Consider the following 27,061-nt stretch of genomic DNA (forward strand, 5'->3'; position numbering starts at 1 on the left):
CTCCTTACTACTCTGATCTTCCATACCTACTAGTCGTTCATAAAATTCTTGGGCCCTTTCCATAGAATCTATTTTAATTCTCCTTTCTTTCCATGAAACTAACTTCCCCTCTGGAATTAACCATTTAAATAGAATTCTTTTCCGATTTAGATAGGTAGCTAGAAATTTATAGTCTCGCCTTATTTCTCTTACTTTCCTTGGAATTTGCTTGAGAATCAAAATTTCTTTGCCTTTATACATAATTGTTCCGTCTCTGGACATCCTAAATATAATATCCCGGACACTCCTTCTCGCAAAGTGAATATGGACTTCTCTCGGGCATTTATGGTGTCTCGCATAGTTGTGCTGACCCTGTAGACTTCGTCAAATTCCCTTAGGATATCATCTTTATCCTTTCCCAGTAGTCCGGCCAGTATTTTTGCCATTAGCTGCTCCAGGTCTTCTTCCTTGGATTCCTCAACATTTTGGAATCTCAAGTATGTAGCCGCCTTATCCATTTCTAAGTAGACCAATGAGTCTTCCATTTCTTTGCTAACATTTTTTAATTCTTCATCTACCCTTTCTAATTTCCTTTCTGTTCGTTTAGTCCTTGTCTCTACTTCTTTTATCGTTGCTTCGTTTTTTTCCAAAGCCTGTTGTAATATTCCAATTTTGTCCTCTACTTTAAAGATGTCTGCTTTCATTTCTGCTTTTAATTTCCCCATCTCCTCTTTTAATTCACTAATATCTGCTCTTGTTTCGTTATGATTTTTAATCATTATTTCTTGTAGTTTCGTCATCGATTCTTGTAGGGTTAGCAAAGTTGATTGAATATTGGCATTCGAAACATTAGCTTGTTTTTCCACTGGTAGCGTTTCTTCTATGGTTTTTTGAACCATGGGCGAAGCTGTTGCCAGGGCAGTTATTAATGTCGGGGTAGCCTTCCTTCCAGTTTTCAAAGCCGTAGTCATTGTAGAAGTCATTTCTTTTAGTATTTGTTTCTGTTCTTGGATTATATTAGTTATATTATCCCAAATTACCATTCAGTATTATAACCTCTATATTAGAATTGTCCGGTATCTAATTGCTTAGTCCACCTATCTACTAGGTAGCTGTATTTTGTATTCTTAACTGGTTACTAAAATATATGAATATATGTTATTTTTAATCCTAATTCTAAATCACATATATAATTTTATGAAGTCTATGTTCAAGTTCTATGCAACACTATACAGCACTATATAACGTTCCATATAATAAATATATATAATAAATAGTATATCAAATCTAACCAAGTTTAGGTTTTATGAGTTTGTAAGTATTGTAAATATATATGTATTCTTATCTAACCTTATCTGACTCTATTTTAAGTATTAGATATTCTAAATATTCTTAGTCACCGGTATTCTTAAACATAAACAGTATTATTCCCTTCCCCAATAGATTAATTATAATCACACACTAAATTATACTATTAAGATCTTAAATATTAAATATTAGGTCTTATACTTATTGATTAAATAGTTCTTAACGTTCTTACTATTTTCCTTATCAATCTGGTCAAAGTATAACTATCCCTATTATTTGTGAATTAATCAAAACAATTAAATCAGTTATCTAGCAATCTAATATAACAATCAGTACTCCTTTCCACAATAGATAAATTTATAGTTGTTATAAGGAGAAAATGAAAGGAGAGAAAAAATTTATCATAACACCAGAAAATCAGTAAATAAAGGGAAAGGAAAAGAATTAAGCAGATTTATACACAGAGAAAAAAAGAGAAAAGAAAAGGAGGAGAGCAGTAGGAAGACAGGATTTTAAAGTCAGTTTTTAGTCCACCGTTCTCTGGGTTTAAGCACTTTTTCTTCAAACGCACCGGAAGTAGGGAGGTAAAAAGTGCTGAATAATGACTGCCATCAATCAGTATCTTCCGAAACTTCCAAGTTACTTTACTTTTTTTTTTTGTAAGTGCTCCTAAGTTCAATACATTAATTTCCTTCGCGTACGACCACCTCTTCAATTTATTTAAATCTTTTAAAGTTCACCCCTAGAGAAAAAGAAATAATTGTCTTTTATTATATCACACAATAATTCTTTCTTCCTAAAACTAATATTTGGTTGTGAGTGGAAAAAATACTACCAAAGGTGGCTGTTTAGTGTTATATAAACACTGAAGATCCAGAGCAGTAAATTAATACTAAATCATGCTTTCCCGTTTTGGATTGAACAAATAATTGTGATTAGAGTACAAATATGGAAGAATGGAGGGAGGGACAAAGCAAGGAACTCTCAGTCTTTTGTTTTTTTTCCAACTACTAAACTGATTTTACCATTGTTAATTTTAATTCAAAGAAGTGTACAGGAATAACTCTTAAATCTTGGGAGTTACAATATTCATAATAAAACTCTTTAGAACATCAATATTAAACTGAAATATATGTAAATTCACACTTATAAACACAGCTGCCATCCAGTCACATGCATGTTTTTGGGAAAGCAAGTTCCATGAAGCTTAATACGGTAGAACTTAACTTGCAGTTTGCATGTATTCATAGCATTAAATGTTGGCAAATTAAAACTAACATATCAGAAAGATACAAAGAGATTCTGAAATCATTACCATTTGGAGTAAAATTTTTGAACAGTGGTTTTGGCAAAATTATAATGAGCTCAAACTCTATTTGAGATTTTGTTTTCACTGCTTGTCTGCTTAAGGGAAGATAATTCTAGTTTCTATAAGTGGTTTTGTTAGAGATTACATTCTCATATTAATATCTTTACTTTGTCTAGCAAAAGCCAGTTAAGACACCAATTCACTATTCTGGGGTAACTTTGCAAACGAAAAAAAATGTTTTAATACTTTACCGAGGCCACTGTTTTTCTTTGTCTGTCAGAGGAACATATATCACACCCATCAGATGCTTTTCCACAATCTGGCCATCCATCGTTTTGTCAAACTGCATCATAACCTGGTTTCCATTTTCTGGCCCCACTGGCAAAATCAGTCGTCCTCCAGGTTTCAGTTCATTCAGCAACTGGTAATACAGAAAAAATATCAGTAAACATGGTAAGGCAAATTAAAGACAAAAAAAATCAAGCTAAACACTGAGCATCCTAGGAAGTATAGTGAACATAAAGTATTTCTTGAGAATCTGGAACCTTGCTGTTTATTTTTAACTCAACTTGGTCTCTTTATTTAGCTCCTGAAAGGTTCTATGGCAGAAGTCTAGCAAAATAGTGTTTGTTTTGGTAAAACATGAAAGCTTACATCTTATAATGTAAAGAAAGAAATTATCAAAAGCCTCTATATTTGAAGTATTCTTCCGAGTTTATATTATTTGGGGCTAAACTTCCAATATGGGTCACAGTTCCGTAGCATTCTTGGGAACTTGGAAAACAAAAGACTGTAGAGTTGTAATTGCAGGAATGTTCCAATCTCGGATGGCAAACCTCAGATAAAGAATGTTTCCAAGCAAATACAACTCAGGCAAACAAAGTCACTAATCTATGGATAAAGGAGGATTAGAGAGGGGAAGTAGACATATGTTAGACTTTAACTAGAGATAATTAATTGTATGGATTACTGTGCTAAACAGTAACGAAAGTTAAGCAGTAACCAAAGTTAACTAATGATGGAAGATAACTAAAAATGTGTATAAATGCAAGACTAGACTCCAATAAAGATCATCATGATTCAGTTGTTCATGATCAAACAACTCGACTGCCTCGTCATTACAACAAAAGACAAGATTATTGTTTACTGAACGGAGTGGAGATGGTTCCTTCTGTATCCTACCTCCATTGGCACAGTGGGTGCAGCTGCTCCAACATGGATGGCATCATATGGGGCTTCTTCAGGATATCCCGTCCTACCATCCCCAACTGTGGAGAGGGAATGTAAACAGTTAAGGTTTTATAAGTGGAAGAAAATGATTTTTCTCATTCACAATCTATTTGCTATTAAACTCACAGGTGACTGAAAATAGTGCCTAATTTAAATTACAGAAACTCTGTACATAACACAAAAACAACAGATCAAAATGACAGTTAAAGAACAAGATATATGCAACCTAATTAATCATCAGGGTCAAGCCTCATAAACACAAAGATTTCCTGAAAAAAGGGGGATCTATTTTGAAACAGAAGCATCACACTATGGATATTACTAGAGAAAATATTTCATTCAGTATTATTCCATTCAGTATTTCAGTATTATAATTTAGTCTCTTATTTTCCACTTAGAAGGAGCTTTAAGAAAGACCCAATAAAGAACTTCTGGGTAAAATGAAAGAGAAATAATATGGGAAGTAATATGTGAGAATCAAAACATCCAGATTGTCCAATTTACCATAAAAAGAATTATTATATAGAGATAATTATTTAAAGACAACTCACCCCTGTAGCTTTGAAAAATATATTTTAAGAATTATCTTTCTAGAATGCTTTCTCTACTGTTGAAAACAGCAAGCACCTATCAAATCAGAATTGGTACCACAGCTACAAAACAGATAACTTACCTAAAAGTTTCACTCGTCCAGAACTAAGTAAGTTTGGGTCATCTTTTCTGACGTTCCTAAGGGATTCATGGACCAATTCTTCTATGTGCTCAATACCTATTGCCTTGCCTGTGGGGCCCACCTATAAAAGGAGTCATGTATACTTCAAACTCTATTGCTACTTCAAATTCATTATTATAGAGGAAATAGAATTCATTAAATAAAAATTCATTATGAATTTAGCAAACATTAATTCTAAACAGAATTTAAGAATTTTTAACTGTTTGATTTGATCCACCATCACCCAAGACTAGGCATGCACGCCCCTAACTACCTCAATTCCAACTACTACTGGCCTTAAATGCAAACTACTCAATGCAAGAAGCCTCGTGAATAAAATACCTGAATTTTTCCTCCTACTAAATATGGCTAAATTCGACATTATATTTGTCTGTGAAACATGGCTCAATGCATCTCTCCCTGACTCCATTACCACAGTAAGGGACTATCATGTTTACCGATCAGATCGTGAAATTCATAGAGGAGGTGGTGTTGCTATCTTCTATAAAAAGTCCTTACATCTAAAAAATATCCAAGTTACCCAGGAGCTTGCTCTTCCTGAGACCATCATCTGTGAACTATCCTTAAATATCACAATTCGATTCTTACTATGTTACAGAGCACCTGATTATGACATCGAACATGTAAACAAGCTAAATACATTACTAACATGGGCTGCATCATGCCCATACCCTTTTATCTTTCTTGGTGATTTCAATCTACCTCATATTGACTGGACCCTAAATGAATGTACAACTGAAATCATACACACAACCTTCTACAATGCTATTACAAATCTGGGACTGGAACAACTAGTAACCAACAACACTAGACTAAACAACTGCCTCGATCTCATCTTCTGCAATAGTTTGAATTTAATTTATGGAATACAAACTAAAGAACCCTTTTCCAGCAGTGACCACAATATGATTGACTTTTGTCTCAACATACGCCCACACAAAAATCACCACAATGATGTAATCCCCAATTGTAACTTCAAAAAGGCAACTATGATCTTATAGACAACGATCTCTCATCCCTTGATTGGCAATCTCTATTCACTGGATGCAATACTGTTGAAGACCATTACAACATATTTTTACTTGAAGTCAAAAGAGTCATCAAACTATATGTACCAACAACAACTCCCAAAACAAAACAAACAAGCAGATTACCCATAACAATAAGGAAACTTCAATCCAAAAAGAGATCACTCTGGCGGAAAAACAAATCTGGTCACGTTGCCAATTTCAAAAGCCGATACAAAAATTTATGCCACCAGATAAAGACCGAATGCACCAATTATCACATTAAACAAGAGGAAAACCTTCTAAGCACCAATTCCACCAGTGCTTTTTACAATTTTGTAAACAACAAACTAAAAGACTCAAGGTCCATCCCACCCTTGATAGGACCTGATGGTAAAGACTGCAACGACGACACCATTAAAGCCAACCTCTTTAACACATTCTTCGGCTCAGTATTTGTAAACAGCAATGGATCATGCCCAGTATTTCCTAGCCGTACCACAGATAACAACAATGATCTAATACATATCGATTTTACAGAAGACAATGTTGAAAAAGCACTACGCAATCTAAAACCATCTCTATCTATTGGACCGGATGGAATATGTGCCTACTTCTTAAAAAAGCTATCCACTGCCATAGCCAAACCTCTAAGCATAATCTTTGAAAAATCCTTCAGGACCAGCTCCTTGCCTAACCTATGGTCACAAGCCACAGTCATCCCCATCTTCAAAAAGGGAGACCCAAGCCTAGTTGAAAATTACAGGCCAATCTCCTTATGCTGCGTCACCTGTAAAGTCATGGAATCAATTATTAACCAATCCATCATCCTCCACTTAGAGACAAACAACCTACTCTCCAATAAACAATTTGGTTTCAGAAAAAAACTATCCTGTAATCTGCAACTCTTACACTGCAAAAACATATGGACGACACAACTCGACCAGGGCAAAGCAATAGACGCAATCTACATAGACTTCTGTAAAGCCTTTGATTCAGTGGTACACGACAAACTACTCCTAAAAATAAAATCCTATGGTATCTCTGGACAACTGAATAACTGGATAGAAGCATTCCTGGCAAACAGACAACAAATGGTCAAAATTGGGAGCGTCCTATCAAATTCTGTACCTGTCAATAGTGGTGTCCCCCAAGGCAGTGTTCTAGGACCAACTTTCTTCATACTCTACATAAAAGACCTCTGTGATCATATTAAGAGCAATTGCGTTCTTTTCGCTGATGATGTAAAGCTGTTCAATACCACAGACAATACTGCTACCCTACAAAAAGATCTCGACTATGTATCAGAATGGTCAAACAAATGGCAACTTCAAATCTCAACAAATAAATGCTCTGTCTTACATATTGGCAAAAAAATCAGAAAATAAAATACAAGCTGAATAGTCAAGATCTTGTTGATGACCCAAGCTCTGTAAAGGACCTTGGAATACTCACCTGTAATGATCTAAGTGCTAGAGCCCACTGCAACTACATAGCCAAAAAGGCATTAAGAGTTGTTAACCTAATCCTACGTAGCTTTTTCTCTGGTAATATCACACTACTAACCAGAGCATACAAAACATTTGCTAGACCAATACTCGAATACAGTTCATCAGTCTGGAACCCACATTACATATCTGATATTAGCACAATTGAGAAAGTCCAGAAATATTTCACAAGAAGAGTTCTCCACTCCTCTACTCGTTGTAGAATACCTTATGCCACCAGACTTGAAATTCTAGAACTAGAAAACCTTGAATTACGCCGTCTTCGGTCTGATTTAAGCATGGTATATAAAATCATACATTGCAATGTCCTACCTGTCAATGAATACTTCAGCTTCAACCATAACAACACAAGAGCACACAATAGATACAAACTCAATGTTAACCGCACCAAACTTGATTGCAGGAAATATGACTTCAGCAATAGAGTGGTCAATGTCTGGAATACTCTACCCGACTCTGTAGTTTCTTCCCCAAACCCCAAAAACTTTAACCTTAGATTGTCTACTATTGACCTCACCCCTTTCCTAAGAGGTCTGTAGGGGGCGTGCATAAGCGCACCAACGTGCCTACCGTCCCTGTCCTATTGTTTCTCTTATTCTTCTTTTATTTTTCTTATATGTACCCATTTCATGTATTCACAACTATGTATACACTTATACTTATTATCTTGTAAACAATTGGCAAATCAAATAAATAAAAATAAATAAATAAATAAAATAAATAAATAATTGGAAATTACACTCACAAGCAATTTATTTGCAACTATCTCACAATTGCATCTCGTTCTTTCTCCCAGTTCTAATGTGAGAAAAAGTTCAATTCGTATCAATCTGACCTCATAGCTGAATTCCACCATATTCAGTGGAGCTCAATTTTGGTTTATCTCTTTGCAGTGCTAAAAATTTATATTGCCAGATAGTAGCAGTCTCATTAAAGTATGTTGTGTAGGGGGTTTTGTGCAACTGAGATGCAATTGAAATTTGTGTTTTCCCTTTCATTTTTCAAAGTTTAAGTTTTGTAATAGTCAGACAGCAATTGCACCAGATACATCAAGTTGACAGAATACTAACTGTAAAAAAAAAACAACACTCACAGGTGTGCCTTCTCACCTGTAGCAAGAAGAGAGAGAATTTTTTTTGCTAAAAGTGCTGTATTTTGCTTACCATCCTAGCAAAACAAGCAGTGAGGTAGCCACTTCCTGATCCTACATCTAATGCCTTCGCTCCTTCCACTAGCTGGTCCTTCAGTAACTCAAGAGCATGAGCATGCTGTAAAACAATCATTATACATAACATTACACATTTTTCACATAACTTATTTTCATAGTTTTTAGCTCAGTCTTTCCCTAGTTGGTATCTTCAAATGTGTTGAGTGACAATTTCCATTACATCAAACCACCAACTATGCTGGGCAGAGAAAGGAAAAGGTTGCAGTCTAATACATTTGGATGGCATCAAGGTGGAAATAATTCTTTTTACTATATTCTAGTACCATTTTTCTTTCATAAGAAGAAACAAGTTAATTCTTACCATCTTGGCCCTGGCAGACAGATTCTTATAGTATAGATGTAGTTTTATGAATGATCAAAGTAGAGGTTTATACTGATTTGTGTCATATACCTCAATGAGAGATGTACCAATGTGGAACACAAAATTGTCCAGAAGATGCAGATTAATGATGTATGTAAGATATAAAAAGGGTCTCATAATTCTGTGGTAGTGTACATGGATACTGCCTTAGGTCAAATCATCTGGCACTTTCTCTAGTTATAAGTCACAGATAAATAAAATTCCCTGTTCTACTACAAAGAATCTCATATAGCAATGCCATAGTAAGCTGCTTGGAAATAAACTGATAATTCAACGCTATAAAGCCTTACATTGGTGGTCTCTCTGCTTTACTGGATAAATATTTTTCAATGCAAGAATGTCTTCATATAATATTTAATATAAAAAATGTGACTTACCATGTGAGGTGCGCTGATAGTAGCCTTGAATCCTGAAATAAAACCATCAACAAGGTGCTAAGAACCATCATTCAAACATTACAAACCCTTCATTTTCTCAATCCTTCCAGGCAATTAAAAGTGTAAGATGGTGAGCGATCTTTTAGTGCAAGTATAATAGTTTTTAAGAAGGTAAAGCTGCAAAGGGCAGGCTTTTTGTTTTTGCTTTCTCGGGTTTTTTACTGAAACATATGCAAGGGACTTTTAAAAAACTCTTTGAAGCCTAGTCCAGGGTACCCAACACCATTATATGATTTTTACTTCAAATTGGTAGAAAATCATACCACTGATCTTTAGATCTTTCAGAAACAACTCTGGAGCTGCCCAAAGTAGATTCAGGAACTTAATTCATTCCTGAATTAGGATTCTTATTTGAAGTCTTCATATTAACTTATGTTCCGGAGATGACCACTTGATTGCTAAAATATATAAAAAGTTACTGAAGATGAATCTGGAAGATGAATACATTGAAGATTGTATGATAAAATGGGCAAATATTTTTGGATATAACATAACTATAATAAATGGGAGAATGTATGGACTAATGGACTAAAATTTACATTAAATTATAATTGAAAGACAATATTTATAAAATGATGTATCATTGGTATTTGATCCCAGATAGACTAGCAAAAATGTATAAAGGGACTTCTAATAAGTGCTGGAAATGTAGTCAAAATCCAGGCTCATTTTATCATATGTGGTGGTCTTGCAAATATGTGAAAACATACTGGACAAGCATAACAATGACAAAATATTCAAGATACAAATATTAATGAAACCTGAAGCTTTTCTTTTAGGTATTATGGACAAGCCAACTGAAAAACAATTTGGGGTGCTATTCCTTCACATGGTGACAGCTACGAGGATTGCACTTGCCAAGCACTGGAAAGAAACAGGGATGCTGACTGTTGAAGAATGGATTTAAAATTGACTGAATTAGCAGAGATGGTGAAATTAACTGCTTTGATCAGAGATAAAAAACCAGACAGCTTTATAAGCGACTGGAAACTGTGAACTTTCTGCACGCTAAATACAATAACAGATAGTTAATAGAATGATTTGAAGATTAGTATAATGTGGACTATTTTTCCTTTTTCTTCTATATACATATATTGTAAAAAGGGGGAAGAGAATTTGCTGTTTTTTCTTTTTTTTTTCAATGTCCAACCAGGGTGGATTCTATATGTTAAATATTAAATTTATTTGGTATTTGTCTTCTTTTGTACACCATTTTTAATTCTGTTGCTGTTAGTGCTGGACATATGTTTTTGTTTTGTTTGTTTTTCTGTTTTGTATTTTATCTTTTATGATAAAACAAAATAAATATACTTAATAAAAAGTTTTCATATTATCTTTATTACCTGTAGCTTGGATGAAACCATGCTTTTTAGTGGCCTGAGACAGACATGAAGTTCCAAGCATGAAAACAACATATGTGGTCTCTAATATATGCAATATTTATTTATTAACTGACAGTAGTCTGCAATCTTACCAATTGACTGAGGAGAATCCATATACGGAAAATAACTGGCATAGTGGGCTCTATCGGTAGCCAGCATCACAGCATGAACATGTTGGGATTTAATCACACCATTTTCTACAGGAACAGAGAAATGAATACTCATTATTATACAGTATAAAACTCATGTTTGTCACAAAATGGAGACCAACTTAGGGTAATACAGGTCAGATGTAGATCATATTCCTTGCTATATACTGTATCTTATGTTAGTTTCCACAAAAAGCTAAGAAAACTGAATTATCTTAGTTACAAATCAAACTAAGAACATAATTTAGTTTTCTTAGTTTCTTAGCTTCTTAACATCCATCAACTATGTGCCAAGGAATATGATCTATATTTGAAATCTAATACCCTACAAATATTACAATTCAGCTTCATGGATTTTTCCTCTATTTCATATTAGAACTAGCATAAAATTATTTTTGTATAGCCCTTAGATAACTGGAATTCATTATAAAACATAGTAACAAATTTCAACTGGGATCATTTAACCCTAATTAAATGTCAATGGATAATAAAGTTATCAGTATCATTATTCATAATAGTTATCTTCAACATTAATGATTTGGAAACATAGAAATGCATCCCACCGCCATCTATCTGGCTACTGTAAAGCAAAATAGGAAGCCTTTTTGCCTAATGTAGTTAGGAGTTTCTGTCCTTAAAAAAATGGTCAGTGAGAAAGAATCATATACCTTAGAATGGAAGTGGTGGATTGTCTATCATATAACCTTCTGAAATATATTTAACCTTTCAGTGTTATGCTGTTCCATTTGATGTAATTGTTAAAAGACATTCTTAACAGTCAAATTTACCATGCCATAGAATTGTTAATTATGAAAAATGTCCAGGTACTTCAGCACCTGTTTTAGAAGTCTGCCCTAAATGGAAACTGTTTGTACTCACTATGCAGATTGTTGATCAGTTCAGCATGCGTCTTCCCAGTTGAGGTCCAAGCCATGGTTCTTGTTGGCAGCAGTCCCATCAGCAAAACAGAAAAAGGCAGCGAATAGCTCATTGCACATAAATGTTCCCAATCCTTCCTAGCCATTCAGTGAGTTTTTTTAAAAAAGGGAAGAAGCAAAAGTTGTTTAAATAAAACTTTGTAGAAACAAAATCATACATCAACCAGAAAGCAGCCGAGATTAAGAATAGATCCCCAGAGGAGTACATAAATAGAAAGAACACATTTGCTGCTCAAGTTCAGAGTAAGCAATTTTTCATGTTGCCAGAGGGAGACTGGCGATGAATTCAGAAGCTTGTTCACTTGTAAACCTTTGGTTGATCAGAACATAACAATCCAACTCTAAATTTTAGAATTTGCATCATTATAATAAAAGATCTTTAGCACCATTCCATTTCAGTAGGTATTGGGCAGTTTTATAAATGCAAACTTCACTATTTTTATTGCCAAGCAGCTCTGGAAGATAATTTGAAAGTTCTAGCTAGTCACCAACACAGATCCCTCCCCCCAAATTATTCTGTCTTTATACAGAAAGAATTCAGTTGCCTTTAACCTCAGCTTCCAAACTCTAATTATTTGATCTTCTTTGGAAACCAAGTTCCTGCTGGTACCCCTCTCCTGACAAAAGCATATGAGCTTTTTAACAGAGGTCTGTTAAGAGAAGCCCCTTCCAGGGCGAACTCTCCTTGGCATCTCCCTCTCCAGGAAACTTCCAACTGCTGCCTTTGACGATATCCTTTAGGCCAGAGTTGCTCAAACTTAGCAACTTTGACTTGGGTGGACTTCAACTCCCAGAATTCTGGGAAATGATAAATCCACCCATTTTAAAGTTATCCAACTTGAGGCTCGCTGCTTCAGGCCTTCTTTCCTGCATGCAAACGGTGGGGGGCTGATTTTAGCACAGTGAATTCAAAACCATATGCGGAATCCGAAGCGGTGCTACGCTTGCCCACGATTAAGTCAACTTAGCTAGTCTTCCGCTTTCACACACCGCACACTGAACCAGACTACCCCTTCGCTGGTGGGTTCATAGCGGTTAGCACCTCTCAAAGCACCCACCAACCCGAAGTGACAGGGAGGATTCCTCTGTGCAAACGCGGTAAACCTAGCGTCACGTTCCTAGCCCTTTCAGTTTGTTTATAACACTAGAAAGGAGAAGAAGCTACGGTTCGGGTCCCCGGAGCTCCATAAAACGCAGTTAACGCAAACGCCCAAAGAAATGCCCGGTTCCAAGATGCCGCCTTCAACTACACGGCTTCATTACTTTAAAGAGATAGACGAAAAGGATGGCGTTTGCCACTTCCGTTGCTCTTAGGCGTCTCCATATGCGGGCTGAGGGCTCTGAAGCAAAAAAAACAAACGACGTGAAACTCCTTAGCGAGACGTTTCCTTCTGGTCTTTTCCTAAGCTCCGTATTTCTTTCCTGGATGAATATACTCTCTTCTTACCCTGTGGGGAAATAGCGCTCGAATGTAGTGTCTCCCACCCCGCCCCTCAAAACTTTCTTTGAGGTCTTGTCTTTCTAAGCACTCCTGCCCCGCACATGGGCGACGCCACAACGAGCTATACGGAACCGGAAGTTACATAGGAATCCCAATCGACCGCGATCCATTTTTAATCTTTGGGGGATCGATCGATGGTTTTTGTTTAGCTGGGTCTCCGTTCTCTTCGCCAATTGGCCAGCGTGGAGGCGAGAGGGATCCGCTCGCTCAGTTTCTCCTCTTGGCGGGTTTTGACTCGCGGGCAGGTTTACGCATCCAGGTAAGGAAGAGTCGGAGCCGCCGATCAAGTCGGTGGGGGTGGCGGAATGGGGAAAAACGGTGCAGAACCGGAGGGATCCCCCCAGCGATCCCCTGGGAAGATCCCTGTCGAAGGCCTTCCGTTTCTGTCTCTCGAGGTTGGCGCATCAGTGCTGTTTTGGCAATGCACCTCTCTTGGGAGGTGGGCTACGCGGTGTGTCTGTATCATGGTGTTTTGTTTTGTTTTTAATTGCCCAAGTCATTCAAGGGCTCTAGTTTTCAAAGCCAATTTTTTTTTTTAAACCGAAAGCCTTTTTTCCCCCTAGCAATATTTTCTCCAGGATAGCAATACAGTCTCTCCAGCTGTTCTGGATCGCAGTACTTGGGCATTCCCGGTCAGTGTGTTTGGGGTTTTTGAATGGCTTCAACGCATCTGGATGACAGTAGCTTGGAAAATAGGTGACGGGGGGGGCACCCCTCAACACTGTTAGGAGTGAATTGCACAGCAGGACCAAATTCCCGAGGGAGGCGGTGAACTCCTCTTTCTTGGGGATGTTCAGGTGGGTGAATGGAGCCATCTGCTGGGGATCTCCAAATTGGATTTCCGCATGGAACAGAAGCTGAAATCGGTGGCTTAAAAAAGGTTCCTTCCAATTTTATAGCAGCATTATCACTGAGTACTCCAAACTTTCCTAAATTTTCATTTGAAAGCATTTAACAGCTTGCCGCAGTTTGTAATTATATGTTCTATAAGAAGCTGGCATTTGATTTTGTCACAGTCTGTGACATAAGCGCACCAATGTGCCTACCGTCCCTGTCCTATTGTTTCTCTTATTCTTTTATTTTTCTTATATGTACCCATTTCATGTATTCACAACTATGTATACGCTTATACTTATTATCTTGTAAACAATTGGCAAATCAAATAAATAAATAAATAAAAATAAATACATCACAGCAGAGATTTGCCTTGGAAGTCTCTGGTGCAGTGTTTCTCAACCATAGCAACTTTAAGGTGTGTGGACTGGGGAATGGTGGTTTCATATGCTAACTGGACAGTCCTGCAATTGAGGTCCACAGAAGTTGTTACGGTTAATAAACACTGCTCTGGTGCTATGCCTAGAAATGATATATTAGAATAAATGTAGATGCATATCAATTTAAAGTTCACATTGAATCTAAATTGCACTGTGAGGGCAATGCCAGCATTCTTCGCAGTTTTGCAAAGTAGTAGTAGTAGTTATTGTATAATAATAATAATAATAATAATAATAATAATAATAATAATAATAATAATAATAATAATAATTTATTTACCATAGTGGTAGTAATGGTAGTAATTCTGCTACCTATTCTAACATATGGACACCAACCTCACAATTGAAACAAAAGCTACAAGTGGCGCAAAGAGCCATGGAAAGATACATGGTCAGCATCCATCCTGCACATGGATTAGAGAACAAACAAAAAAATACAATATCATCAAAAGAGTAATTGAAATGGAAATGGGCTGGTCACTTAGCAAGAAGAATTAATGGTAGCTGGACTAAGGTAGTCATAGAATGGATCTTGATAAAAAGTGTCGACAAAGAGACCTAAAACAAGATGTGGAGCGATGACATCAGCAAGTATTGTGAGCCCAATTGGCAAAAGAAAGCTCAGGACAGTATTGGTTGGAAACATGCGGAAGAGGCCTTCATCCTGCAATGGATACAGTGGCTAAGATGATGATGAAGAAGAAGAATGATTTCAGATCTGTAATCTGTTTGCTTGGATTTAAACTCACTGCACTGATAACTTATTTCTCATATGCATAGAAATGCATTGTATGTTCAGTTATGGATCAATTGAATCCAATGAGATGATAGGAATGACACCTTTCAAGGAGATCTGGGAGTGAACTCTGAATGACATTCTGTGACGTGTGTGCTTGATCTTTGAGTTTCCTGTGCTGTGCAAGCTCTCGTGAGGAGATCAAAAACTGGGTTCAGGCAATCATTCATCCATTTACCAAGGTTGAGCAGGAGATGTGGGAATCTTGACCAATGCCTGAAAATTGAGGAGCTGGATGGGACAGAACCAGGCTTGGATGAATCCCAGCAAGATAAAGGTTCCGAATCAGACTTCAGTCCAATTTTGGGAGTCCCATTCCTGAAGCTCAGCTCCCTTCTGTCACCTGGCCCATTCATTTTTTTAATGAATAATTGCTCTAAAAATAAGGCTTTGCAGAGATTTTAAAAACCACAGAAACATAGAAGAAGAAATAGAAAAGAAATTATAATAGAATAAAAGAAAAAGTTAAGAATAAAAAAAGCAAGGAAAAGAAAAATATCTAAGGATGCAACTTGCAATCTTCTTTGTTTTGGTCTGCTGTTCAGCCTAGAATGGAGATATAAAGCTAGGTATAATTCAGGGGTGTCCAACCTTGGCAACTTTAAGACTTGTGGACTTCAACTCCCAGAATTCCTCAGCCAGCAGCTGGCTGAGGAATTCTGGGAGTTGAAGTCCACAAGTCTTAAAGTTGCCAAGGTTGGACACCCCTGGTATAATCAATGATATGTCACCTGAAACTGGTGGATGGCCAGTCATCCATGAATGTTTTCTAGTTAACTGTCCATAAGTCAGTAGGAAAAGTTCTGGTTTCATCAGAATGTTAATTTTTAAAATTCTGTCCCTCACCATACATATTTGTACCTAGTATTCCCCCCACCACCACCACACACACACTTTTTCATGCCCTCTAATGTTTTAGACAGACTCAGTCTGGTCTTTGGGACAACTTGCTTTACCAACCAGAGATATATGATAGAATTCTACGTTACATCTTTTCTAGTATAAATTTAAAACAACAAATAATACAGTTTGGTCTAGTAATTAAGGCATCAGGCTAGAAAGCAGGAGACTGTGAGTTCTAATCCTGCTGTAGCCATGAAAGGCAGCTAGGTGACTATGGGACCAGTCACTCTCTTTCAGCCCAATCCACCTCACAGGGTTGTCGTTGTGGGGAAAATAGGAGGAAGATGCATTGGATATGTTCTCCACCTTGAGTTATTTGTAAAAATAATAAAGGCAGAACACAAATAAATAAAGCTTATTATGCAGGTAATCCAGATCTAAAATGACTAATTTTCTGTGGAGTCATAAACGTTTTAAGAATTTAGTTTTAGTTTATAATATTTTCTTCCCAAATGTTTACAGTTGAATCTTTTTCTGTAGAAAATTCCCTGAGCATTTTTATTATAAATACTTGGGGGGGAAAAGAAAGAGTTTTGTAATGTACTACAGCAGATAATTTGACACCAAGAATTTTAAATGGGTAGTTCTGAAAAAATTTAAACATCTGCTTTTTAAAAGTTACTCTTCTTGTGGTTTGAAAGGTTTTTTTTAAAAAAAGGATATCTGTCAAGATGATGTTATATACCTAGTAACAACTCACACATCATTTTCTTTCTTTTTTTTTTTCTCCCCAGAATTGCTGCATTATGATCATGACTGAAAGTGTCGATTCTCTGGTTATGGTTTCCAGCCAGGACCTCTGGACTGAAATCTGTTCATCTCTGCCAGATCCAGGTCAGAATGAAGAGTCCAATCATGCATTTGCAGATTCCTTTGCAGATTCTTATGTTCACGTGATGGAGAATCAGATGGAAGTAACCGGCCCCACTCTGCAAATGAATGAGAAGCCCTGGGTACCGTTAAAAGATTCAGAGCTCTACTTGGCATCTTTAGGTCAGTATTGAAGTATTTTCTAATCTAGGGTTATTCACAGGAGTTGATACTTTCTTCAACCTGGATATGTGAGACTTTGAATCTTATAATCCCAGCTACAGATAATGATATTGTTGGGAGGATCATAGAGAATTGTGAATCTACCCATTTGACACACATTTGTGTATAATTTTAAAGCAGTATTTTTCAAACTTGGCAACTTAAACAGTTTGTATTGCCCAACTAGGATTCTGGGTGAGGAGTTCTGGGAGTTGAAAGGCACACATCTTTTAAAGTTGGTAAGCTATAAAAAATACTGCTTTTATGTTCAAAGTCTTTAAGCCTGATACAGATGCATTTTTTAAACAATACATCTGTTAGGTTTGTCAGTTGCATAAATGATTCTTGTACTTTCACAGTTTTCTGGATATTGTCTGATATTCTGTGACATCAGAAAGATTCCTATTTTATTTTTAAGATTTGTGACACTAAGGTATATCATATTTTCCTACCTGAGATTTTACAGAGCTGTGAAAGAAAAATCACTGCCTATTTTATCTAATTTGTTTTTTTTTTAATGAAACTTTCTGAGAAATATAACTGAAGTTATCTTTTTCAATAATGTGTTGAAAAAAAATCTAATCTATCAGCCAATTGGGAAAAAGAAGAATGGGTATTCTTAATGTGGATGAAATTCCTAAGTATAAAGATTTCTATTTCACATTTTTCTTGCCTGCTCTGCATGTAATCATGTTGGTTTTCTCATGTGAAATATTTGTAGGAATAACTATGAGCCATGATCTTTAAAGGATAGTAAAACCCTTTCTTCTTTAAATATACTGTGTTTCCCTGAAAATAAGACCCTGTCTTATTTTATTTTTTTTGCCACCAAAAAAGGCACCAGGTCTTATTTTGGGGGGATGTCATCCACCGACTAACCTCACTTGTGTGCGTTGCCCCCGGCCTCATTTTTGCTGTCAGAGGCCTTCAGGAATTACTACTTCTGCGGCCAGCAAGGCTTTCCTGAAGGCCTCTGCAGCCAATAACAGAGCTCCAGATCAATATGGAGCGTTGTTATCAGCTACAGAGGCCTTCAGGAAAGCCTTGCCAGCCTTGCTGACTGCAGAAGAAATGGGCCGGCAAGGTAGGTGTCGGGGTATGTGAGGCCTGGCTACAACTGTCCAAAGGGAAGAAGTAGGGTAACTCCACCCCCCCCCATCCTCACCCTAGTTTAATTTTTATCTGTGCACTCTGGAGTTGGCGGGATCTTAATTGGGGCTTATTTTGGGATTAGGGCTTATATTGGGCGCATGTGTAAAAATCAAGCTAGGACTTACTTTTGGGGTAGGTCGTATTTTCGGGGAAACAGGGTAAATGCCACTTCGGTGCACAAGTTTCTCAAAAGTATATTCTGATTTGGATTTGGGACAGTAAAAGAAAAAAATTAAAACAATGGTTTAGTCCATGCTGATATTTGTTTTTATCCAGTCTCCAACAAAATAAAGCTCTGACATGAAGCTTTGACATTAGAAGGGTCTGTCAGGGTTTGTTACACTGTTAACATAGTTACAATTTATACAAAACTTTAAGAGTTGAACTGAACATTGTTCACTTTAACCTGCCCACTGATTTTTATTTTTCTACAGGGTGCATTTTTCCCTCATTAGTTTGTTTCTTTCCTCAGAGAGAAGATTAATGAGAATAAAGGGTTTGTCTCAGGAAGTGACATCCAAAGATATCCTGCATACACTTTCTCAAGCTAAGAAAGAAAGTTGGGACAGGTTTCTGCAGGAGAAGTCTGAATCTGACTTTTATATGGAGGGAACAGATTCTGATGAGAGGTAATGCTTGTGTAATAAATATTTTATACTTAATACCACTTTTAAATATTTGTCTTGTAAAAATTGCAAGTATTATGAGAGAAAGGATATTCTGGGACATTTATTTATACACTAGGGTCTTCTGGTGCACCTATGAATGTTTTTAGTGACAAAGGTGAGCTCGAAATATGCTTAGAAGGAGCTCCGATTGAATTCCACAAATACGTCTGTTTTTTTTACTTATCCCAACCAAAAATATCTTTCCAACTCCACATGATTTCAGTTTCTCAGCACATACAGTACATGCTATTCTGCACTTCTCCTAAAGCTCTTCTTTTTAAAAATAAAAACATTTATATCCACTTATGTATATAGTGATATATTTCTGTTTACATATTAAGCAAAAACATGTATCTCTATTTCTCCTATCCCCTTCAATTCCCCACCCTCCTTCCAAGCTTTCCTGAATACATTGCTGGCTTTTTAATGTTTCTGACTCTTTCTGACTGCTTTTCCCTACCGCTCTTTGTCTCAGTCCAACTAGGTTGATATTTCTTCTTTTCAGTTTTGGCCAGTATTTTCAAAGCCAGTGAGACTGCGCTAGCGTGTAATAACAAAAAGCTGTTTTGTGTTTTTTAAATTGCACCCTTTTTCCTGTATGAATTTGGAAAAATGCCCCTGCATATTGAGTAAAACCTGCACATTTTCAAGTTGCATTTTACATCTCGAAGCTTTTGTTCAGGGAAATTGAAATAATGAGCAAGCTGTTACCTCCTAGTTTGCAAAAACCCAGTTCTATAATTTCTCTTTGATTTTGCTAAGCAGTTACTGTGGCCCCGTTACCTAGGAAATCTGGTTTCAAAAGTGAATCTTCTTCTCCACTTTTATACAGACTTGTTAAATTGGAGTCCTACGGGAGAAGCATCTTGACCTGGCTCTTAACATTTTGTATGCTTCTTTGAACATTTGTGGCAGAAATGTTATTTAAATAGGAAACTAAGTTGTCATTATTCAGTGTGTATGCGTGTGTGTGCAGGGGTGGGATTCAAAATTTTTAACAACCGGTTCTGTGGGCATGGCTTAGGTGATTTGGTGGTCATGTGACTGGGTGGACATGGCTTGATGGTCATGTTATTGGCTGGGTGTGGCCAACTCAATATCGCTCACATCGAGGCATGTATCTCCTCACCTGGCCTCTCGTGACTGTGGGGATGCTGCAGCAGTCGTAAGTGTGAAAAATGGTCATAAGTCACTTTTTTCAGTGCCATTGTAACTTTGAATGGTCACTGGAAAAATAACTCCAGAGAAGTTCCTGAGACAGGAAGTCTAATCCTGCTAAGAATGTAATAAGGGTTAATGGAGAGGCAGTTTCTGTAAGCAACACCAGAATGTTTCCTTCCTGCCTTCCTTACAGGATTAGGCCAATAATTTCTTCTAACAACCGGTACTCCAAACTGCTTAGAATGTTAACAACCGGTTCTAGCGAATAGGTGCGAACTGGTAGAATCCCACCCCTCTGTGTGTGTGTGTGTGTGTGTGTGTGTACAATCTGCTATGGATTCGTAGGGAGCAAATGTTGGGACTCTGCTCCCATGAGACTTTGCAGCAGCATAAAAACATTAATTTTAAGCAAAGTCTTGTTAGTGTTTGTCAGGTCTCAGAGCTTGTCTTATTTCTAGTGTTTGTCTTGCTTTAATCAAAAGTCTATGAACCACAGTGTTTGAAAAACACACATCCTACTGGAAATTGTATCCAAGCGGTGGCTTCTTTTTTCATTTTCGTTTGAAAATTACATTTAAAGACTTGCTTGGGGAAAATGTATGCATCACCACCCCCTGGGGAAAAAAATGTTTGCCAGACCAGACTCCTGTCCTAATAACGTAAATCATAAAAGAACTTAGATTTTACGGCCACTAAGGAGAATCTTCAAGGGAGCCATCTTTCTCTAAAGGAAGAGGGAAAGAGAAAGACAAGCTTGTTCTCAAGTACAGAAAAGAGAAACATGACACGTGAAGAAAGAAAAAAGATGGCTAAGAAAAAAGCCAAGCCAGTACTAGTTGTGAATAGATGCTAACTGTAGTTAGATTAGAATGCTTATCTTTTATCCCTCTGGGCAGCTGAGCCCATCATATTCTTCCTAATCCCTTTCCTTACATCTTCTGTCTTTGGGTTGTAAGATTGATCTGAAAGCAGTTTAGTCTGATGTTTTTGGAATCTACTTTGAGAGTCTCTTCAGCTTAAGAAAAGCGCTTTAAATAATGTTAGCTACATTTAAATTTTTGCTGCGTTCTTGTCAGCTATTGACAATAGCTTGATAAAGCTATTGATTTTATCAAGTCAGATGCCAGTGGCAACAGACAGACAGTGCAGTGTCAATTTAATCTTCATTCAATTGATCCTTCTTGAAACTGATTCTCAAACAAAGTGTGTTTGTATTTGTAGCTTAAAGATTCAGCTACAGATTCTTTGGTTCTTATTCAATATAAGTGTCAACACATAGTGTGCAGCTGTAAAAACAGAAGGCCAACAGCATGTTAGTGATAATAAGCAATGTTATTGAAAATAGAGATGCTAAACAATTAGTAAAACATATAAATATATTTTGGACTACAAATTAAAAGAAGAAATAGTCACAGAATCTTTGATAATTTGGGCTAAAAATGTGGGTCATAGTATTGAATTAGATAAGTGGGAACACATTTGGCAAACAAATTACAAATCAACCATGTCAGTCTTGTATAAAGAAAACTTATATAAAATGGTTCATTGCTGGCACCTACCCCCGAGAGACTGGCTAAGATGTTCCCCAACCTACCACCCAACTGTTGGAAATATAACTACACACAAGGAACATATTTTCACATGTGGTGGACTTGCCCATGTGCTCAGAAGTTTTAGAGAAATATTAGAAATTGGATTTTAAATATAACAAAACAAAATTTAAAACTTGAACCTGAAACCTTTCTGCTAAGTATAATAGATTTAAACATGGAGAAAAATGACCTCACGTGGCTGGAGTGTGTCAGCAGTTCCTGCAAGATGAAGGTATTGATGCTATGGACTGGCCCGCCCGTTTCCCAGACCTAAATCCAATTGAGCACATCTGGGACATCATGTCTCGCTCCATCCACCAATGCCACGTTGCACCACAGACTGTCCAGGAGTTGGAGGATGCTTTCGTCCAGGTGTGGGAGGAGATCCCTCAGGAGACCATCCGCCTCATCAGGAGCATGCCCAGGCATTGTAGGGAGGTCATACAGACACGTGGAGGCCACACACACTACTGAGCCTCATTTTGACTTGTTTTAAGGACATTACATCAAAGTTGGATCAGCCTGTAGTGTTTTTTTCCACTTTAATTTTGAGTGTAACTCCAAATCCAGACCTCCATGGGTTGCTAAATTTGATTTCCATTGATAATTTTTGTGTGATTTTGTTGTCAGCACATTCAACTATGCAATGAACAAAGTATTTAATAAGAATATTTCATTCATTCAGATCTGGGATGTCTTATTCTTATGTTCCCTTTATTTTTTTGAGCAGTGTATATATGTTGATTTGTCTATTTTAAATGTATGTCAAATAAATGTTTTTTCTAGAATAAAATTATTAAATTAAAAAAAAGAAAATAGAGATGCTAATATCATAATACCTATGTATAAATCAAGAATGTGACAGCATTTGGAATGTTGTGTGAAGTTCTGGTTACTACATCTGAAAAAAGATCTAGAGGAGTTAGAGAAGGTTCAGAGGAGAGGATTTAAGATGATAAAAAGGCTGGAACAACTGCCCTCTAAGGAAAAGTTCTGACATTTTAGTCTAGAAAAGTTGCAAATGTTGAGGTATTCATGGTGTGGATAAAGTGGGAAAGGACTTGCCATTTTCCCTTTCCAAAAATAGTAGAACCAGAGGCCACCTGATGAAATTGAATCCTGGAAGAATCGGTACATTACATCAATGTGTAATTCGACTTTGGAATACTCCACTAAAAAATATGGTGCTGTCTACCATCTTGGCAGGTTCCCAAAAAAAGAGTTGGACCAATTCATGGAAATCATGGGCTTCCATGGCTTGATAAGGGCAGGGGAGATGCTTCTGAAGGCCATCTGCTGGGACACTAGGAGACTGGGCAGTTGGTTGATCACTGAAGGTACTAAATGGTGCAGGGGTGTTATCCAGCAGGACACTGTTTATTTTATTAAGCTTTCCAGACCATCACAATATCTAAATAAATGATCTTTAGCTAATTTAGAAATTTTCTAAAGAGGTTCAGGACTCTCTTTTTTCATCAGCAGACTAGCTCTCTAAAAACTGAAAAGAATGAGTACTGCACAGATTTCCTGTGGAAGTAAAAACCAGGAAAAAACAAAGATCAATCTCAGTCAAACCAAGAGTTGTAGAAAAAGAACACTCAGAAGAAAATTCAGCAATGCATCCCCTATGGAGTACAGTACAGTACTTTAATTAATAGCTTGGAATGCTATTAATTGTTCCATTCTTAAGCCTGCTTACTCCTGGTCATATGACCCAGACTTGTCCTGTTACAATATTAAGTGACTGGAAAATTCCTAAAACTATATTTTACATGTTTTTCCTACTTTATTTATTTATAGTGTTATATTTATAGCCTGCCTATCTTAAAAAAAAAAAAGTAAAGGCATTTAATGTGCTGCTTCTTCCTATTACCTTCTCCTATTAACCCTGTGAACTAACTTGTGTTGAGGAACTTACCCAGTTCACCAAGTGATAATCTGCTTAATCATTATTATTTGGTATGCTATGATTACTGTAGCTGGCATTGTGATAAGTCACTAGCCATAGTTCCCAAACCATAGTGGCTTAATTCCTGTAATCTATCATGGTTTAGTATAACCAAATGGGGATTCTACTGGAATTTTCAGAGAAGGTATATTTCAAAAACAAGATTCTGCCCTTGCATTCATGAATGAATAGTTTAATCATTGCTTGTTTCAGGGGTAATTAGTCTTTCTCACTACAGGCTCATGTGAGGCTTGAAGTGAACCTTGTGGTTATATTCAGAAAATAATTGCCTTCGGACCTTTGCCTACGGACAAAAATGGTTGATATAGACAGTCACAAGCCAACTTTTTCCCTGAAAGCAACTATCTTTCTATGATCTTTGTCAGAGCCTGATCTGCTGATGCAAACTAGCAAGTTAATTGTGGTTATGTTTGCTTATTTTTTAAAATTGGTGCAGGAATCCTGATGGACTAATCTAATCTAAAGTCCTGCAGGCACCATATTGTCTACACCTGTCTTATTTATTTACGATGAAGTGCCCTTGTAACCTTTCTGTTCTGCTTCTTCTCAGTACTTTGGAATACTTGAAACGTTGGCTACAACCAGAGAAGGTGGCGGTCAGCAGTGAAGAGATACAGTTTCTCATCCCCCTCGGAGCGCCTCCTGAGAAGCAAGAGGCTGAAGAAGAAGAAGAAGAACCTACGCCTGTAGAACAGTGAATGACCTTGGACCTTGTCTCCAGCACAGTTGGCTGTTGGCACTTTGGGTCAAAATGCCAAAAAGAAGGATAGAGTTTGATAGACCTTGTGGATTTTTCTCTCCACCAAAGTTTATAATGTACAGATTCTGGTTTAAACGTCTTATAATGTTGCAGATTTAACTTAATTGTGCGTAATTTGTTAAGATGATGATGAAGCGTGGTAGAATAACTTAATTTGGCAAACAGATTTAAATCCTCTTCCCTCAAATGCAGAGAAGATTTTGCACTTAAATGATCATCTATGGAAAAAAACCTTAGCAATACTTTCCTTGCAGAATATAATTGCCTCATTCACAACTCCCCTGATTTACCCACGGGTATCTTTTTCACAACTTGGGAAAAAATCCTGAAGACCTGTACCCTTTTCCCCTGGGAAGTAAAAAATGTCTACCACTATTCAGCTGAGCTGAGCTAAAGCTGAGCCAAGCCATGCAATTCCATCCTTCAGTGGGATAAGCACTTCCTTAGCAAAAACACATTAAATGCTCGGTGGGAAAAAAATGTCCTACTTGGTGTAGCTTTGTTCTGTTGCGGCTATTTTTTTTTTATTATTCATTTCATCAAAGGATTTGATGTTATCATCTTTTCAAATATTTTTTTGGGGGGGTGTTGGGCTAATAATTATCTATTCGTGTTTTTCTTCCTCTTATTTCTTTTGCTGCAAAAAGTAAAAGAAAATGCATAATGAAGGAAAAAAAACCAGAGCTGTCAGTTGAATGAAGAAGGCAAAGTTTGATATGAGGGCAGAACAGAAATGTGAGTTTTTAGAGTAACCCTCCCAACAAGCCCCTATTTCACTTTATTTGGGCGGGGGAAGATTGGTAGGAAGTAATTCTCCCATTCAATGCTATAGCGTAGCTTTGGTCTTTCTATCTCCCCCATTTTTATCACCAAGCCTTTATAGTTTCTGCGTCCAATACTTTTTATCATGGTTTGCTGTCTATTATAGGCTGTTTTGAATATTTTTTTTAAATTTGCTTTTTCTTTTCTATTTCCATGGAAATTATTTTTAACAGCTGCATATGGAAATAATTGAAGAAAGGAACTATCTGAATTTCATTATTTACCATAACTTTATTGGCAAAGTTATGTAGTCAAATTTGAGAGGCTACATACCACCTTAATGGGTCTGAGAAAGGAGAAAAACAACTCATTTTTTTTTTAAATGCAACAACTATTTGCATTGGTTTAGCAGGAAGACAGCACATATTGGGGAAACGATGTGATATTCCCACTGTGGGGTTCTTTTTTTTTTTTGGCACTGAAATTCTCAACTGAAAGGTCTGATGTCTCTTTAAATGCATGTCATTGTTATTTCATCTCCAAAATTGTAGAGATACCTTGTTTTACTAAACATATCAGAAAATAAATGTTCACCAAATGTATTAGACAAAATGTTGAAAACTTGAGAAGTTTACAGATTATTTCTTTACTGAATTTATTTCAAATGTAGCCTAACTGGATTTTCTGAATCTGGTAATGTAATATGAATAGTGGATTGTATCGTTTGATTTTACTTTGTCTGTAATCTGAATATTGTCTACTTGTATAATTAACACTATTTGAAAGTTGATTGTGATGTTTTTTCCATCCAGTGAAAATATACATTCTTGTGTAGATAAATTTGGGGTGATTTGGTAAATGTTTTAGAATAGAGGTGGCACACAGAGAAATAGGCGCATTTTGGCTGTTGGAAAAGTGCTATAATGTTGCGTGTAAACATTGATTATTAATCAAAGAAAGAAACCCCAATCCACAAACTTTCAGAAAAACTTACCCTCTTTGCTAATGTCATTGTGCCCATATAGTTTATAGTCAACCAAAAATATTTAACAAAAATTGAGGGGCGATTGCCCTGGCTGTTTAAGAATTGGTCCCATGCACCTGTGTGTAGTGAATGCTGCAAACAGGTGCATGGGATCAATCCTTAGAAAAGAAAATAAGATCCTCCTGAATATTTTAATGTGATATTGTCACTGTTTTCAGACATTCTTGTATTGCCAAATACTTTAGAGTTGCAAGATGGATACCGAAGCAGGAGGACACTAAAGGTCCAGGTGTTAATGTAAAAAAGGCAGATGGCACCCCCAGGACAGTCACTGTGTTGGTTATGGGAAACTCCTTGGTGCTTGAATTCGTGTGAACCAGCCAATGATGAGCAGCTTACATGAATCAGAAACAGGAAAAGGAAAAGGGCGGCCCTGCACCTTTGGGCTTCTCATTTCCATAATCAGAACATTATGGTAGAATGGAGAGCTGTCTGAATTATTACCCCCCCTCCCATTTCCCCAGGCTCAAGAATGTGGCAATGTGGAAGCATCTGGTGCTAATATGGCTTCCAAAGCTGACATCTGCACTACTGTAGGTGGCTTGTGTGAAAAACATTGGAAAACAAAAAAAGGAAAAGAACAGGGCCGCTATGCCCCAAATTCTCTAAATGCTTATGATGTTTACAATACTAATTGCAATCGTGCATGATTTCTGCAGAGCAATTAACTAAGTGATTTCCAAATTCACTGGGAAATTGTTATCTTTATTGACAAGTCAACTAGGACTCATTCAAATGATGGAGTGGGGTATGATTTAAGATATAAGGTTAGTACTAATAACAGCAATTAACACAGATTGAAAAGAAACATCCATCAAAATCCCCAGGTGGATCATTGTTGATGGATGTTCTGTACCTTCAGAATCCTTGATATTTA

The 27,061-nt window shown here is 36.8% G+C and overlaps 2 protein-coding genes across 9 annotated transcripts; one reads left to right on the top strand and one right to left on the bottom strand.

The window, feature by feature from the left end:
* Positions 1-1,626: 1,626 nt before the first annotated feature.
* Positions 1,627-13,091, bottom strand: LOC113409986 (protein-L-isoaspartate(D-aspartate) O-methyltransferase-like). 7 transcript variants are annotated; one of them, XM_087951708.1, is made up of 9 exons: positions 12,833-13,091; positions 11,511-11,647; positions 10,575-10,679; positions 9,041-9,072; positions 8,238-8,342; positions 4,500-4,620; positions 3,779-3,864; positions 2,848-3,017; positions 1,627-2,029 (listed from the first exon to the last, which is right to left on the bottom strand). In XM_087951708.1, the coding sequence occupies exons 2-9, from the start codon at positions 11,620-11,622 to the stop codon at positions 2,017-2,019; spliced, it is 744 nt and encodes a 247-aa protein (XP_087807834.1). In that variant the 5' UTR covers positions 11,623-11,647; positions 12,833-13,091; the 3' UTR covers positions 1,627-2,016. The 7 variants fall into 7 exon arrangements, with proteins under 7 accessions (XP_087807834.1, XP_087807833.1, XP_087807831.1 ...); XM_087951707.1 differs by having other exon boundaries at positions 11,511-11,643; positions 13,017-13,086; XM_087951705.1 differs by lacking the exon at positions 12,833-13,091 and adding an exon at positions 12,628-12,804.
* Positions 13,092-13,164: 73 nt separating this feature from the next.
* CCDC32 (coiled-coil domain containing 32) lies at positions 13,165-25,852 on the top strand. Of its 2 annotated transcripts, XM_087951709.1 has the most exons (4): positions 13,165-13,329; positions 16,778-17,036; positions 18,700-18,856; positions 24,168-25,852. In XM_087951709.1, exons 2-4 carry the CDS (start codon positions 16,790-16,792, stop codon positions 24,313-24,315), a joined length of 552 nt encoding a protein of 183 aa, XP_087807835.1. In that variant the 5' UTR covers positions 13,165-13,329; positions 16,778-16,789; the 3' UTR covers positions 24,316-25,852. The 2 variants fall into 2 exon arrangements, with proteins under 2 accessions (XP_087807835.1, XP_087807836.1); XM_087951710.1 differs by lacking the exon at positions 24,168-25,852 and having other exon boundaries at positions 18,700-18,860.
* Positions 25,853-27,061: the final 1,209 nt, after the last annotated feature.

This window comes from Notechis scutatus, chromosome 1 (assembly GCF_049901735.1).
Source record: "Notechis scutatus isolate UNSWTSFEM ecotype Mainland chromosome 1, rNotScu1.2, whole genome shotgun sequence".
Lineage (NCBI taxonomy): Eukaryota > Metazoa > Chordata > Lepidosauria > Squamata > Elapidae > Notechis > Notechis scutatus.